The sequence below is a fragment of the Suricata suricatta genome, chromosome 12, assembly GCF_006229205.1.
Source record: "Suricata suricatta isolate VVHF042 chromosome 12, meerkat_22Aug2017_6uvM2_HiC, whole genome shotgun sequence".
NCBI classification, from domain to species: domain Eukaryota; kingdom Metazoa; phylum Chordata; class Mammalia; order Carnivora; family Herpestidae; genus Suricata; species Suricata suricatta.
Window position 1 is genome coordinate 48,257,761 of NC_043711.1, and position 18,027 is coordinate 48,275,787.

Genomic DNA, 18,027 nt, shown 5'->3' on the forward strand with positions numbered 1-18,027 from the left:
TGGGAGTTTAAAATCTCCCCCAAATTCAGAGGAGGAGAAAAAGCCGTATAATTATAGTTCACTTGAGTGCAAGTCATAATCAAAAAATGTTGAAAACCAAAAAGTAATATCTTAGAATGGCATTTAAAACCAGAAAAGTACTTACTGGCTTTTAAAATTTTTTTCATGCAATTTGTTATTCGTTAAATCAGAAGAAACTGTGTGCTATCATTTCTGATAAGGCAAGCAATATGCAAGATTATCATTAACTAAAAACAAAAACAAAAACAAAAACTGGCCACCACTATGTGAAAAACCAAATGCTTTAATGAGGCTATCAAGAACAACAGTTCAATTATTTCATTGGATACATTAATGTCGATCCATAATATACAGTGCTATGGACCATACAGAAATTATTGCTGCATCCAACAGCAGGTGACTATATTATTAACATTACAGTACCAAGCGTCCGCGAGAGACAGTCATTTGTCATTTTTTTCAAGAAATAGGGTTTTTAAATATACTGTTATCAACACCAACTTTTCCCCAGTGCATTTTTAAAAAATATTAATAAGTGCATTCCTTTGTGCTTTATTTTATATCTCTTAACTTCCTATGTATTTTATTTGTTCTTATTGCTTTATTATTTAAAAAACAACCAGAAAGAACTTTGTCATCCTATGTATGACCAGGTTGGTTGTAGGGTTTTTGGCAAAGTCAAAAGGTTTGGTGTTTCCATTGCCTTACCCAGAGGCAGGTGGGCAAGTTTGGCATTTTGGTCCCTCCATATGGAGGCCCAACCCCGAGGCACCAGTCTGCTCTCGGGGATGGGGGGAGTGGTGTGGATCATTCTCTCATCACAAATGGTGACCCGAAACCACTGCTTCTTGGATTAACTAGTCCCTACAACAAATCCACACTCGATTTGGCAAAAAAGAAATAAATAAAACCACCCCCGAGGCTGCAGCATTCTCCTGGGCTTACTCACCCGCCAATCCCAGAAATTGTCTCTTAAGAAGAGGGGGATGGGGAAGCAGGCGACAGTGAGCTCAGGAGTTGCAAAAGTCAGGACAGTGGTACAAGATGCCATGCTTCCTCTCAAAAGAGCTTTCTATGAGGTCACTTGGCCCTGGCCACATTCCCTGGGCCAGGGGCTAGTAAACCTTGCTCCATTTTTTAAGAACCCTCAAGATCACCTAAAGAAAACAAGCATCATCCCCTCGCAATCTTTGACTTCTGCACCCAGCTGCCCTCCCCCCACAGAGATATGAAGAGAAAAATAGACAATGCTATGATTGTATCAATGAACACTATGGTACAGTTAGCTGTTCATGCAGATTTGCATCACTATTCTAGGAAAAGAGCTATACAATTAAGGGGATTGAAAGAATGGGAATTAATTTTCCCTACCCCCTTCAGTAATAAAGCTATAAAACTGATAGCATCATCAATGTTTCCAAGGATTCTCATTGCCCAACGTGCATGGGAACTATGCAGTCGATTATTTCCACAGAAGCCACCCATTCATACACCTGACAATCGCACCTCCTCTTTGAACCTTCCAATACCCATCCACCAATTCAGATTTGATATTTAAACTCGTTTTCTTTAAAAAAACAACAACAACAACAACAACAACAAAAAACCTCCTGAATAAGGTTTCCTGATGAAAGAAGTTGGCACTCTGTCACTAAAATATATTTGATATTAAAAATATCTGAAGGAAAATTGGAAGCTCTTATATTGTCTACATAGGCACCATGCTCCATGATCTTCTTGACTATAGATACCATCTTGAAACTGTCTCCTATATTACAGTTCAGTCAGTGCTAGTCCAAAAAAGACTACTGCTATATTTAAGGCACTTCATTCTGAATGGATATGCTTTATGCCACTTGCTATTCAATTGTAGGCTGCTGCTGAGAAATTCCATTCAACAGCCTGGCTCTTAACACCATATGTCAGCTGTGTAAAACACGTAGGCCAGATAGATTACATGTAACACTACTATTATTGCATAGGACTACACAAGATAATGCACTGAGACTAACTTACAACATTGCTGCTTGTTAAAACACTGTCATCGAGTAACAGTAATTTGCCAATACAGTATTTCTTTCCTTCAAAACAATTCAGCAAGTCTGCTGAAATAAACCCCAATTTAAATGACTACAATGGGCGTATTAACGCTACGGTTATCAGTCTCCAAGAATATTGCTACTTTTGTATCACTAAAAATAAATATGTAAGTTTATTCTCTCTAGAAAGCTGGTTTTAACCTATTAATACTACACCTTACATGTGTGGAAAAAACAGTTCTGAGTGAGACTGTAATATACAAAATATTCGCAAAGCTCTCCTGAAACACAAGACCTTGCATAAAAGTTTTCTTTCACGTGTGTACAAAGGATGCGGAAAACCACCAGTGAGTTGTAAAAATATTGAAAACTTGCCATTTTAAGATGCATACTCTTACAAATTAATACAAACATATTGAAAAAGAACGATGATAATAAAGAATCTGTACAAATCAAATGAACAGGAAAACATAATTTAAAAATAAAAATAGGAAAGCCGATTAGAAATGTGCCCAGTTTGGTTTTCTTATCAAAAGTGAAATTGAAGAGGGAAAGAAAAACAAAAAACAGGACGACTTTCAGGGCTCCTCAGTATTTTCCTTTGAGAGGACATGTAATTCCTTTTCAAAATAAAACAGATCTTATGGAAAACTGAATCACACTCCTTGATGACGGAAACTGTAACAGAGCAGAGAGTGAAGGACAGCAAGATTAGACTCCAGGTTTCAGAGCCGTGGTCTCTAACCCTTCAATTTCACTCGCACCTAAGTATAGTATAGCAGTTACATTTTCTAACCAGACAATCCTCATGAAATTGGTTGCACTTTTTTTTTCTTTTACAGACTATTGTATTGCCTTAAATAGTTTGCAGCAGAAAGACTAAATGGTGTTAGAAAGGTACTGGATCTTTAAGGCAGTACCGATGAATCAATACATTTACAAAATAAAAAAGGGTTAGTGTGGATTTCTTTTCTCCTTTTCTTTACTCAATCTCTTTCTCTCTGGGTTTTTTTTTTTTTTTTTGGTTGGTTTACATTCTTTCCATTAAACTTTACATTTAATTTCCAAAGATGTCACAGGCATAAAAATCTCAAACCAAGTCTCCCCTGAATAAAAATGGACAGAAATTTCTCTGATGCAAAAAATCCTCTTGCTCAGAGAGCTAAAGTCCGGGGGTGAATTCAGTTCACAGATACGGTACACTTATCGTACAATACTTTGGAGGCATTTGTAGTTGTAAAATAGAATATACAAGTCCGTTTCACAAAATTCTAAAAATAAAATATATCCTGGGCTATTGATAAAGCATGAAAAAAAATTTTCATATTAAAGGAAAATTATCAAGAAAACCCCTTCAGGTAAATTATGAAACCTACGAATCAAGAAAGGAAGCAGTTTCAGACAGTGCAGAGCAGGGAGCGCCTGCTAACAAGCATGCTCGGTCTCCTCCATGCTCATGCTGCTCCTTCGGCTGCTGGCTTTGGAGGCTCCCGGGGACACCGACGAAAGGAGCGGGTCAGTTACGCCAACAGGAGAAAGAGTGTCATCCATCAAGATGTCTTCCAGTTTGGAGCCCAGTTTCGTGGGGACGCTATAGGCCTGGCTGCTCTCGGTCCCGGCTCCTAGGCTGTTGTTGAAGGTGATAGTGCCGTCTGTGAGATCGAGTGTCGTCGTACAGGGCAGGTCTGCGTGGTGCGGAAGGAGGTCTTGGCTGCAGTTCTCGAGAGCGGGTTCCTGCTTGATGATCCGGTTCACCAGATCTGGAGAGCAGAGGCCCGTGGATGGGAGGAGCGAAAGTCCATGAGCTCGAGCCTGCATTTCAAGTTCCTGAAATAAAAGTAAACAATCAGATGCTTAAAAAGGGGGGGGGGGAGTACAGAGAGGATTTTAGGGCAGTGAAAGTACTGTATAGGATACTACAATGAGGCATACATGTCTTTCTGCATTTGCTCAAACCCAGAGGATGTGCAAGACCAACAGTGAACTCTAATGTAAAGAGGGACTTTGGGGGATGATGTTGTGCAGTGTAGGACCATCAGTGACCGTAAATGTACCACTCTGGTGGGGGATGGGGACAGTGGTGGAGGCTGTACATGTGGGAGAGCAAGAGGGATATGGGGAATATGTTTTTACCTTTTCAATTTTGCTGTGAACCTAAAACTTCTCTAAAAAGTAAAGTATTAAAAAAGAATCAGACATTTAAAGAAAAAAAATACATTATCAAAACAATTATTTTGATCTTTTAAATTAATAAATAATTTATTTATTATTAATAAATAAATGCCTGGGTGGCTCAGTCAGTTAAGCACCCAACTTCTGCTCAGGGTGTGATCTCGCAGTTCATGGGTTCAAGCCCGGCATCAGGCTCTGTGCTGACAGCTCAGAGCTTGGAGTCTGCTTCAGATTCTGCGTCTCCGTCTCTCTGCCCCTCCCCTGCTCACGCTCTGTCTCTCAAAAATGAATAAACATTAAAAAAATTTAATTTTTAAGAAATTTCAATTCTTCAATTGTAACTCTTAAATTTTAAGAAATGCTATTTCTTAAAGTAGAGTATAGGAACCACTGATGATATAAGGACAGGATTTTTAAGTGGCTTATGCATTTCATTATCTATTAATAAACAAAGATGGTCTCTCCCATATATCAATATACACAAAGATAATTTTTTAAAATATCTTTTAAAAAATAAACAAAAGTAAAATTTCAAAATGTGAGATTAAAGGAAAACATTTGGTAAATAATATAGTTCTGGGGTCCTTCCACTGTGCACACACACATCCAGGGCACTGAGACATTTTTAAATATCTGGGGAGGGGCACCTGGGTGGCTCAGTTGGTTAAATGTCCAACTTCAGCTCAGGACATGATCTTGTGGTTTGTGAGTTCAAGTCCCACATTGGTCTCTGTGCTGACAGCTCAGAGCCTGAAGCCTGCTACGGATTCTGTATGTGTGTCTCTCTCTGCCCTCCCTCACTCGCTCTCTCTCTCTCAAAAGTAACAAACATTAAAAAAATTTTTTAAATACCCAGGGAAATAGCACACTACTCAGAGAACTACCAAATTCAAGACAGTTCACAGTTTCACCATTAAATGGCGCTACATTATTTTCCATCACATCACAGTCATTGCAAAGCCGGGTCTTCAAGGGTTGCTGTGATAAAAATTAAGAATTGCATGAAAATTAAAGAGTGAGAAACGAGGGGGCACTGTTTAATAGGATTCCGAGGCTAAAGAAGCCATGTGTGTCCAACAGACACACGCATCCCATATGTGGTAAGTAGTGTGATTATTTAAAAATAAAATTAAAATGCAATTTTTTTCTTTCAGTTTATAGGTTTTATAATTTCAAATGGCTGCTAAGTTGTTAGGACCTAAATATTCAATACGCTGTTTGGACCTAACAAAGAAATGGTAGAAATTTCTTTGGTCTAGGGCGTAGTGAAAAAAAAAAAAAAAACAACCCTACGGGTACCGTGAGCTAATAAAGCCTGGGAAGTAGCAGCAAAAGTTCTACACAAGTAACTTAGGTTTGAAACATCACTTAATTCATCTTACCAAGGTCAAGGGAAGTTTTTGCTTGTTTGTTTAATCCCCAAAGGAAGTTCTTATGGGGAGGATGAATAATTTGTTTCTACGCTTTCTTCACATCCTTCCTATTATGGGGTGAACAGAAAAACTCATAGGTTCAAGTCCTAATCCCAACATATCAGAATGTGACTATGTTTGGAGATACTGTTTTACTTTTTTTTTTTAATGTTTATTTATTTTGAGAGAGAATGCATACGCATGCAGGAGAGCAGGGCAGGGGGAGAGAGAGAGAGAGGGAGACACAGAATCCAAAGCAGGCAGGCTCTACACTGTCAGTACAGAGCCCGATGCTGAGCTTGAACCCATGAACTGTGAGATCATGATCTAACCTTACGTCAAAAGCCCGAGCTACCCAGGCGCCCCTGGAGACACTGTTTATAAAGAGGTAATTAAGTTAAACGAGGTCATGTGGGCGGGCTCTAATCCAACATCCTTAGGACCAATGTCCTCCTAAGAAGAAGAGATTAGGACAGAGAGAAACACCCAGGTCAGATCATGGGAAAACACAAGAAAAGGGCAGCCTCGAAGAGAAGTACAGAAAAACCAACTCCGCCTACATTCTGACCTTCGATTTCTAGCCTCCAGACCCCTGAGAAGCTATGTTTCTGGTATTCAAACCACCCTGCCTGTGGCATTTGTTACAGCAGACTGAGCAGACTAATACACTTCATAAGTGTCTGAGCCTCGCCTCCCTTGGCTCCCTATCTCAAAATGCCTTCCCAGCAAGCTCTTGGCGTTCTTCCTGAGTATCCCTGGAGCCTCTTAAGATGAACCCAACTATTCTCTGTGAGCATTCTGCTTCTCCATGCCGAGACGATCCTTTCTAAGCCTGCCACACACTAACATAATAATGACAGAAAATAAATTTGAAGCCAATCACCTTGCCTCACAAAGGAGGCAAGAGTAGCCTCCAAGGTGGCCCGGCCATCCAACCTCTGCCTACGAGTCTCGACACACATGTTCCTGAAAAGCCACCTTCAGTCTGTAGTAAAGATCATTCTATTTGCAAGATCATTCTCTGGGGGCATGACAAGTACGAGACGGGAGCCCGAGATGTCACCCAAGTATGTGCATGTTCCTGAGCACAATCTCCAGAAACACAAGTCTCTCCTGGCACCATTTTAAACCTCTGGGCTGTTTAATAAAATTACAGTTCCAATGATATGAAGGCTTCATGCTCTTTCTTCTGTGAAAATTTCTGCATGCATCACTTAGAGTAAAAATGAAAAGAAGCCCTTAGGCCCAAGGTGAAAACCATGCACTATTGTAAATCTACACCAATGTGCTAATAAGAACAGTTCCCCACACATGTAGTTCATAAAAAAAAAAAAAAACTGATTAAAAGAGGCAAACATCTTACTCTGATCTTTTGTTTTTCAATTAAAAATGTTTATCAGCTGATTAAAGCATTACCAGATATCTAAACAATGTGATAAATCTCTTCTGGAGAACTCAGGCTCATTGCACAGCAGAGCTTTCGTAGTTAAAAACGTTTTCCATAATATGTAAAAGTTCGAAAGGCTGCCTCACGCTGTCATTGGGAGAAACCCAAGACATCATCACCGTGGAATTTCCAATCCTCACATTTTACAATATTCCATTCCACATGAAGAGACATGTTTGGAAGCTTAAAACAAAACCTAGCTTCTCTTTCAAAATGCTCCCTATGTTTTAACATTTGTATAAGGAAATAACATATTAGTAAAAGCTGCTTTTATAAACGGGGTTGGGTAAGTTCAAGAGAAAAAGACCTGTGCCTACTTATTGAAGAGATTGACTATAAAACAAACGAAAACCAAAAAAAAGATTAAAAAATTTTTTTCAAAGACAAGCAACCTCCACTGTCCTATGAACATCCTAAAATGCACCCCCGAGAGGAGAATCGTCTTCTGCTGCCCTGACCCAGGGCTGAAGATCACTGTGTTGAAATGAGAGAAGTGACATATGGAAACGTCAGCACTATTGTGTGGCATTCAAAAGATCGGACACTATTTTTTATAAATGAATTAATCTGTTAAAGAGGTTCAGTGTCCAGGATTAACACCACCAGATGAAGCCCAATGCTGTGTGAACAGTCAGGCTTTGCTTTGGTGTTTCACAAACAGTTGCACTGGACACCTGAAAAAATGGTAAAAGGTGGGTCCATCTACTCAAGAAGAATGTGTTCTGTTAATGGCTTCTTGCTGGATTGCATGCAACATCAGCAGGTAAATGAAAATCACTTCTGCAAATTCCTTTGGTCATTAGCAGAGTCCACTTTTCTTTCTCTTCTTCAAGACCGTTTCAGAGGAAGTTATGTGTACGCTCAGCTTGAGGGCCTGAGTCCCTGAGAGAAGCACCAAAAGCTGGTCCTACAGAAAGACAGCCCCTCACCCTCCACACGTGTAAGGTACACAGGCTAACAGATGAATTCCACTCACAATTAAACTTAGTGTTTCTCTGTCTGTGAAGGAATAGCGTAAGTTATAGATATGTATGGTATAATTTCATTATCTGTAACTATTTCTAAAATTTGTTATCTTGATGATAAGATCTTCTGGATGTCCTCAAGTTCCCTACACACAGGGGCTTTGACCGGAGACTACGTAACCCCACCAAATCCTAAGGCATCTTAGAATTTAACAACTACAGTTAGTTCTCATTATTTGAGGTAATTATTGCAATAGACTGAATATTTGTATCCCTCTTCTCCCCAAAATTCTTATTATGTTGAAATCGAATACCTAACGTGATACATCTGGAGGTGGGGCATTGGGTAGTGATTAGGTTAGGAGGGTGGAGCTCTCACGAATGGGATTTGTGCCCTTATGAAAGAGACATCAGAGGGCTCCCCCCCTCCGCTGCCATGTTAGCACCCAGTGAGGTTACAGACTACAGCTGTCTATGAAACAGAAAGCAGGTTGTCATCAGACACTGAATCTATGTTCACCTTGATCTTGGACTTCCAAGTCTCCAGGATTTTGAGAAGTCATGCTTGTTGTGAGAGCCACCCAGTCTACAGTATTTTTGTTACAGCAGCCGAACTAGACTAAGACAGTTATGCTCTATAAAGTTACTCTGAACCCTGAGTTAGTAAATACCAAATGATTATTCCCAGAGGAAATAGGGGGTTAAGTCGTGAGTGTCCAGCCACAACATTTTCATCAACTGATCCACATATAACCTTGTTTTACATTTAAAGACACCTTGTTATTATTAATATATAACACTGATGCATTAACATCAAACTCATAGCCAACAGCACTGTGACTCACATACGAAGAAAACTTATCTCCATTAGACACATCACAGCCTTCTCGTGCTTTGGACACCAGACAACTTCAGCACTATACTTGGGGGGCAAAATTCACCCACAAAAATGGGGGGGGGGGAAAGCAGCGGACTAAGGACCACAAAAAGGATGCCCGTTTATAGTGTGAGTCATTGCCTTGTTCAACTTTAACCCAAATCGCCCCTCTGAGCACGTCCACCAATGGCCATGAAAGCACTCCAAATGTGAATCTTGGAATTACAGTAGATTTTTAACACATAGGCAAATTCACAAATAGGGAGCCCATGAACCACAAGTATCTACTGTATTAAGATCAGTGCGTCAAGTCCACCATGGCTTGTTAGTCAGCCTCTCCTCCCGCCTCCACGTCGGTGGCACTGGGTACGTGCCCCGTACCTGTATCCTGAGCAACAAGTGCCGGTTGGCGTGCTCCAGTTTCTTCTGTCGGGTTTCAAGTTCCTTTGCACGCTGCTGTTCTCGTTGCAACTTTCGAATATAGTCCACGGAGGCTTTCAGGATGGTTCCCTTGTTCCAGCGCATGTCTCTGTAACACAGACAAGAGGCAGCCTGTTTCAGAACAGGAGGCACACGGAGAACTCAGGATGCAGTGCACCCCATTTCTAAAGGCATGGTAACAATGGCAGGCTGATGACAGCTGTCATTCATCGAGTGCTTGCCACGTGCCGAACACTGTCCACCCACTTCTTACACATTACCTTACTTAACCCAGATAAGCACCTTCAAAGGGAGGGATGTCATGCATGTGTGGAAACAAGACACTCTTCACCTTGCCCTTGGTCACAGAGCTACTACAAGATGGAGTCAGGATTTACACTTAGGTCTGCTGATGACAAAAATTGGTATTCTTAAAAACTCTCTTGAATAGTTACAGGTTTCTAGGACTATCAGAGTTAACTCACTGGGATAGACGGAATAAGCTAAAGTTAAAAAAAAAATTCCGTGAGATCCTACTACTTGACTGTGGATTTTCTCCTGAATAGTCATGGTCAAGTTATCTAACCTCTCTCTGTCCCAGTTTCTTCATCTATAAAATGGTGATGCTACACATGTATGAGCAGTACTGAAGGTATGTTACTGGAATCAAAGGGGGCCTGTTACATGAATGTGCTACGAAAAGTTTAGGATGCAATTCAAATGACGAGCAGGCACTGTGTTAAGGGCTCAACAGGATAATTACCATGGCCCCCTTTAAACAGCATTTACTATGCGCCAGGTACATTTTAAGGTGTTTAACAGCTCATATAATCATAACTACCTCAATGGCTAGGCACTGATATCCCCATTTTATAGATTGGGAAACAAAGGCACAGAGAGGTAAAGGGGCCAAGGTCACACAGCTAGGAAGCGTTGAGCCAGTAAGCCTAGAGCATCTGGCTCTTGACTTCATGTACTAAACCACAGTACCATTCTTCTTATGCGGCTGAGTTCTTAGAACCACCAGACAAGGTAGGAATATTCTGATCCACTGGCCCTCGACTTTTTTTTTAACAGATGGGGAAAATCAAGTACAAGAATTCAAGTGTCTTCCCCAAGATCATATCTAGTAAGGGACTGTTTTGGAATTCATAGTCAGGCAGCCTGAGCTTGGTACCTTTCCATTTTTAATCACTGTGGCTGTAATGTATTCATATGTAAGAAAATTAAGAACACCATTAAAATGTAGGTAAATGCGAGCTGAAAAATTTAGAGCACTCCAGAAAAGTAATTAAGAATGAAATTATAATTACATAAGTGGTATTTCTGTAGTACTTTAAATTAATCTGAGCTCTTTCACAGACAGTGTTCCTGATGATGATGATGAAGACAATGAAAAACAAAACAAAACAGAAACAACCCAATGTATGAAAACTCTCTACTCCATCATCTGTAGCCATTCAAGGCAGATCAGAAGTATCAGCTGGGATGTGTGAATGGAGAACCATTAAACAAGTCACCAAGTAATTGATCCTCATATGGATTGGATGAAGAACAAAACACAAGTCCTCCCACGAGAGGCAGACTTACAGCCCCCCCCTCCCCCGAGAATTCCCTGGGGTTGATCCCTGGGGTCTGGGCACCAAAGATGGCTACGGAGGGAGCTGTGCTGAGAAAGAAGGGGCATGGAGCGGACTTGTTTAATACTCAGGGCTGAGATGAAAGTACCCGACACTTGAGCAGCCAGAGAGCAATGTAACCATAATGAAAGATGCCTTAACTAGGCCAGGAAGTTGAAAAACTCATGTGGAAACATGTGAGCAGCCAAGTTGTTTTGTTTTGTTTTTAATTTTTATTTTTTTTAATGTTTTATTTATTTTTGATACAGAGAGAGACAGAGCATGAGAGGGGGAGGAGCAGAGAGAGAAGGAGACACAGAACCGGAAGCAGGCTCCAGGCCCTGAGCTAGCTGTCAGCACAGAGCCCGACGCGGGGCTCGAACCCACGAACGTGAGATCTGACCTGAGCCGAAGCCAGAGGCTTAACCGACTGAGCCACCCAGGCGCCCCAGCTGCCAAGTTTTTAAGAAGTGACTATTTCAACCAATTGTCTTAGGTTTTGCTTCCTTGTGACATCCAGTCAATCAATTATGCTTTTAAGCTTAAAGGGTTTTCAAACTTTTTGTTTCTTGTAATGAAACCAACCCTTTCTCCACACAGAACTTTATAAAGATTCCCAATATATAAAATCAACGAAAGCAGATCTGCTATCGGGGTGGAGAGCATGTGGGTGTGAGGCCCTGGTCCACGAGGCTGTGTCTCTGTGTCCAGGGCCTGTTCCAGAAACCGGATAGGGAAAAACCCCCTTAGAGATTATAGTCCATTTATCTTAAAACAATGCCTACAATTAAAGATCATTATCAGTTTCAATTATAAACACATAAGTATTCCAATACAATAGAGAAAGAAGATATGCAAATAGAGGCTTTCACTGCAGCCCCATAATTTCATAATATGTTGCTAAAGAGATTCACATGGTACAGTTTAAAAGAATATGCTAAAAAGTGAAAGCTGATAAAGAACAGGAAAATGGGAATTCAATTTCAACTATCATGCAAGACTGACTATAGGAAATGAAGGTCGCAGCCCCTTAGTAGGATAAATTTGTGCGGCAGAACTGAGAATTTGAATGTTGTGAGTTTCAAAATGGCTTTTCCTTGAAACCTGGCAAAGCAAAATGTGGATGATGGAAATTGTGCTTGAACATTCATCAAAGCCACCTTACAATGGGCCATGATTTTATTTTATTTTGTCACAAATTCCCTGACAATAACGTGAATAGCAAATTTAATAAGCCTTGCATGAATAATGCTTGATTTCATCTTTACATTTTATTCAGTAGCTAAAAGGTCCTATTCAAAGGCTAATTTCAGACAATGCCACTGGGGCCCACGAAAAACATATATATCCTCTGGCCTCTTCTGTCAAACGGCCACTTTCTAGTGGATAAAAATTGTGTACTTCTTGTCCTACTTGTTGACATGGCAGGAAAATTATCTTTATAACTGTTCTCTCCATCTGAAAGGAGGGGGGAGGGGGCGAAGGTGGGCAGAGACTGAAAGCTGCAATCCAAATCTGCTGACCTGTACTTAAAAGAGATTTAAACATTTACCTCTTTCTAGACTGGTAAAGCATACAAAGGGCAGGCAAGTTTTCAAAAAAAATTTTTTTGACCCTTTGGCTATTGAATGTTAGATGTGCAGTCTCCCATACCAGCTCTTAGCGCCCACAGGGGCCGTGTGAGCTCCAGCAAAGAGTCACCAGCTCTTGCTTGAACAGCTACTGAAATCTCTAATCCTGCACGAACCATTAAGAAGGAGCCTCAGATTTCAGAAAGCCACTTCCTCGTATCCAAAGCTGAACAGCTTACGTCCCGTAAGCATTTATTAGATTTCAGTTGATTTCTCTCAAAATTTCAGTTTGGTGAGGCTAACAAGGGATAAGTATACCAGACAAGGAACCAAAGGGACGGGGCAGGGCATGTTTCCTGACTTTGGGCTTTAGAACTGTGCCCTTTCTGTAACATATGTATAAACATTAAGGTCCCCAAAAATACACAACGCAGATTAACACGGAATTGTACTCACGGATCATTGGACTTGGGAATCAAAGTACCTAGTTCTTTAATGCGATCGTTTATGTTAAATCGTCTTCTTCGTTCAACTTCAAGAAAAGAGCACAGGAAGGGACGGTTAGTAACAGCACCACATACACATGAAGCATATCTCTTTAAAGCCACGTAAGCATTAGCCTGGCCAGCCCAAGGCAATACAACCCGGATCCGTATTTCCCGTAGTATTTCCCGTTACGATCACGGTTTTGGGACTGAGGCTAAGTGCTGCCAAACAAATGAGCCACCTTTGTACAGAACTTTATCATTTACAAAGTCCTGAGACTGTAATTTCTCCTCTGATCCCATAATACCTGGCCAGTGGAGTTAAGTATCCTCAATGATAAATGACAAAACTACTGTGGGGGATATGAGGGACTTGATAAGGACACCAGCAGCAAATGAAAACAGCTTGAACTCAACCCTGACCACTCAGGGCTGGCAGGCCCCAAGGCAGCCAGCATCTTCTAGAGGGGCCAACTGGCAAAATGGAAGACGTTACGTAGATACTTAGATAACAGAAGAGAAAGCAAACTTCTTTTGTTTACTGACAACATTCAAAATGTGATAATATTAACTGGATACTTTTTTTTTTTTTGCAATGCCAGTCTACTAACAAGAAGCACTGGATACCAGAATTTGGATTTTATATAATTCTCACATATCATAAAATATTCCTCTTTTGATTTTTTTTAACCATTTAAAAATCTAAAAAACATTCTTAGACTACAGGTTGTACACAACTCCTTGCCTTAGGCCCAGTGTTTCCCAACAGATACACAATGCAAGTTACTTTGGTAATTTAAAGTTTGCTAAGTAGTCGCATTGAAGAAGTAAAAAGAAAGGGGAAAATTAATTTTAATACCTTGTTAAACTCAATCTACCCAAAATACTACCACTTCAATATGTAAGCTATGGAAGTATTAAATATTTAACATTCTTTTCTTTGTACTAAATTTTTGAAATCCAGTGTATATTTTATAATGTTTAAAGGTTTTTTAAGTTTATGTTGAAAGAGAGAGAGAGAGCATGAGTAGAGGAAGGGGCAGAGAGGGAAGCGAGAAAGAGAATCCCAAGCAGGCTCTGTGCTGCCAGCACAATGCCTGACGCATGACCTGAACTGAAATCAAGAGTCGGACACTTAACTGAGTCACGCAGGCACCCCGAAATCCAGCGTCTATTTTATGCTTAGAGCACAATTTGAAGTAGCACATTTCAAGTGTTCAACAGGCAAATGTGTTGAGTGGGTACAGCATCGGGTAACACAATGGTAGAAGTTAAGTCTAGCTTGTTTAACTACAACATGCATCCTAATAGCATCCCTATTTTATCAATTCAGTTGCATGTTTAGCTAAATTATCATCTTTTTAGGGGAGAGTGAGACAGTAAAGCAGGTGAGTTAATAAATGCTTCTAATTTACCTACCCTGGCAAATAAATTCGAGATCACTTAAGGTCTAATAAATCGGATTAAAACGTTAATATTTTACTTTAAGCATATAACCCAAAACATAATTATATTTGACCTACTAGTACTCCATACATTTAGGAAAATAATATATGCTATTTTCCCAACACATCCTGTATTTTTCTTAGCAGATGGATCCCTTCTATGATTAAATCAGGTATTAAAAGTACTGCCTTACCATTCAACTTTTATAAAATAGAAATACTGATACTCACTGGTTCTAAAGAAGAAATTTGTGGACTTCTGATCTTCTAGCTAACCTCCGCCAAAACTCTAAAGCATGACATGTTTTCTTACTTTTCCAAGCATATAACAGTCAGAAAAATTCAAACAGCACTGAAATGCATAAAGTGAAGTAAAAGTCCCCTATGATCTAGATATGACTGCTGCTAAGTTTCTTTTATATCCTTTGTGATGATTTTTCTTCTCTAACCATGCTGCCTGCCCAGGGCACAGTTCTTGGGACTCTTCTTGATCTATATTCACTTACTCATGATCTCATTTTGTCTCATGGTTTTCTACACCACACATACACTAGTGACTAGCTGTTATTTCCAGCTCAGACAGGTCCCTGGACCTCCAGACTCATATGTCCGACTACTAGATATTTCCACAGAGAGGTCTAATGGCAGCCCTGAGACTCAAAATACAAGCTCCTGGTCTTCCATGTGCAAACGACTCCACCCAGAGGCTCTCCCACCTCATTTACTGCAACTCCATCCCTCTAGTTACTTGGGCCAAAACTTTGGAATCAATTCTGCACCTCTGTTCCTCTGACTTCCCACATCTGACCCATCATCAAAGTCCATTGGCTCTCTCTTCAAAATATTTACAGAATCTGCCCACTTTCAACCTCCACTGTTACCTGATGGAAGCCATCGTCATTTCTTGCCTAAGAATTACTGCAGTTCTCCTAACTACAATCTCTGTCAGCCACACCCACTGCTTCCTTTCCACTCTGGTCTATTTAGACCACAACAGCCAGAGGGATCCTGTTAAACCTAGGTCAGAGCATCCATCCCCTTTCGGAAAGCCCACCAATCATTTCCCGCCTCACCTGGACCAAAGCCAAGTCCTCAAGGATCTGGTGGCCTGCCATCCCTCTTACCTCGTGCTCTGCTCCTCTCCCTCTCTGACCACATCTTCTGTCACATCTCACATGTGTCCCACGTCCCTTCAGCTCCGTGGGCTTCCTGCCATTCCTCAACCAAACCAGAACCACTCCCCACTTTACGACTTTATACGGCTGTCCGTCCTGCCTGGAACACTCTTCCCCAGATACCTGCATGATTCTGCCCTCACCTCCCTCAAGTTTACCTACGAGCCTTCTGACCACCTTATTTAAAACCTCCATGCTGATCCTGACACCCTATCCTGTCGCCTGTCCTTTGTCTCCTCATAGAACCTTCTCCATCTGCAAATTACATTTGTTTTTTTCTTACATATGATTCACAACATAATAATATAATAGTGTAACATAACAATATAATTATATAAACAAAATGTTTTATATTAAATGTATAGTATACATTATAATATATAAACAAATGAAATATGCAAATGATAGAAGGCTCTGTCACCTATATATCTCTATATATAAATATATAGATAGATAGATAGATAGATAGATACAAAGATATAGATATAGACAGAGATATATTCACTGCTGCATTCCAAGTACCCATATGAGCCTGGCATTCAGAAGACCCTCAATACTAAGTATCAGATAAGAATGATAGAATTCAAGTAGAATTGCAATAAAACTGATTCTGCATCTATCTTTTCTCACTTAACAGCATACTGTTGACATAATTTACTGTCAACATTTAGACATTGACATTTAATTTAGTGCCTTCCCTCCCCAATTATTTTTTATTGTAAAAGTGATATATCAATTTGCAAAATACTGCAAGACATATAAAAGTGCATAAAGGAAAATGTAAAAGCCAACTCTTTACACCATGCAACACCTACTTGCCTGAAGAAATTGTCAATGATAAAGGCAAACTCCTAATCTTCTCCCTGCGTGCACACATCTGTACACACACACACACACACACACACACACTCATATTTACTGTATTCTTTTTTTATGATGAGATGATAATAAGTATATTATCTGCCACTTACTCTTCTCACTAATATATTGTAGACATTCATGTAAATCAGGTAAAACAGACCAACCCCATTCTTTTTAGAGCCATTGAGTATCCCTTATATGGATATACAACAAGATATTTACAAATACTCTATGAGGAATATTTAGACTATTTCCAATTTCTCCCTCTGTCAATTGTAGAATGAACATTTTGGTCAGTGCCCACATATGTATTTTATTACTATCGTGGATTTTTCTCTATACTGGAAACACCACCTTAACATATTTGTTTGCTCATCTATTCCATTGGCCTTTGACTCAAATGGATGCTCATAAGAGTCAGAAGCCTGCCTGTCCAGTTCAGTTCTATAGAAAAATGCCTCAGACACAATGATGATGGCTCAATAGATAGTTATGAGTAAATAAATGTATTATTTTGCACATTTTGGTGACTACTTTTACAAGGTAAGTTCTTAGAAGAGGAAGAGCTATGTCAATGGACAATCTAACCTTGACTATTCATTTTTTTTTAATGTTTATTTATTTTTGAGAGGGAGAGAGAGAGAAAGAGAGACAGAGAATCTGATGTGGGCTCTGCGCTGAGAGCAGAGAGTCTGACATGGGGCTCGAACCCTCGATCTGTGAGATCATGACCTGAGCCGAACTCAGACACTTAGCCAACTGAGCCACCCAGGCGCCCCTTGAGTATTCATTTCTAGTGGTTAGATAAGATTTTAAGATTTTTTTTTTTACATACCTCAGAGTATGGCCTAATCATGTTTATATTTTACTGACAACCCTAAACTTGACAGTTCAGGTGCCTAAGCTATCATTTTTTGACAAGATCCAACTTCGTTTTCCACAAGTCAGTTAGGTGGAGTTTTGGGTAACGCCTAATGATCTTAATTCTAAGTTACATGGAAAGAAGAAATGACTTAGAATACAACTACTTGAAACCAGAGGAGATCTGATAAACATTAGTCCCAATCTTTGGGTTAAAAGGAGCAGAGCTTCTCCCAGCTGAAATGGGAACCGGGAAGGGCAGTATCTATTAAAAGAGAGAACCCACCCCTCTGGGACCCAGCGATTCCTTTCCTCAGTACCAGACCTGGAGAAAGAAAGTCCCCTGTACACAGAGTGGCGCATGTGCAAATGCTCACTGTGGCATCGCTCAGAACAGGGAAAAACTGGAAGTAGCATCAACACTTAGCAATAGGAGGATCACTCAATGTCACCCAGCCAGGCTGCAGAATACTGTACAATAGTTTATAAATAGGAGACACGCCTATACCAACAACAGCAAAAGTTCTTCAGGACAGACTGCTGAGTATAAAAATGCAAACAGCAACAAATCCGGATAACCTGATACTGCTTGTGGTAAAACAGGCACCAGAAAGCCCACTATCCAGGCTCGGTGTGCATGTCCGTGTATTCCTAAAC

General features: G+C 40.2%; 1 protein-coding gene across 7 annotated transcripts in view; it reads right to left on the minus strand.

The window, feature by feature from the left end:
* Nucleotides 1-284: 284 nt before the first annotated feature.
* The window catches only part of MITF (melanocyte inducing transcription factor), a 219,790-nt gene continuing 202,047 nt past the window's right edge, over nt 285-18,027 (minus strand). For all 7 annotated transcript variants that reach the window (XM_029917344.1, XM_029917342.1, XM_029917343.1 and 4 more), the window contains exons 8-10: nt 13,000-13,075; nt 9,315-9,462; nt 285-3,887 (exon numbers count right to left, since the gene is read on the minus strand). In XM_029917344.1, the coding sequence (XP_029773204.1) occupies nt 3,486-3,887; nt 9,315-9,462; nt 13,000-13,075 (626 nt within the window). In that variant the 3' untranslated portion in view covers nt 285-3,485. The remainder of the gene's footprint in view (nt 3,888-9,314; nt 9,463-12,999; nt 13,076-18,027) is intronic.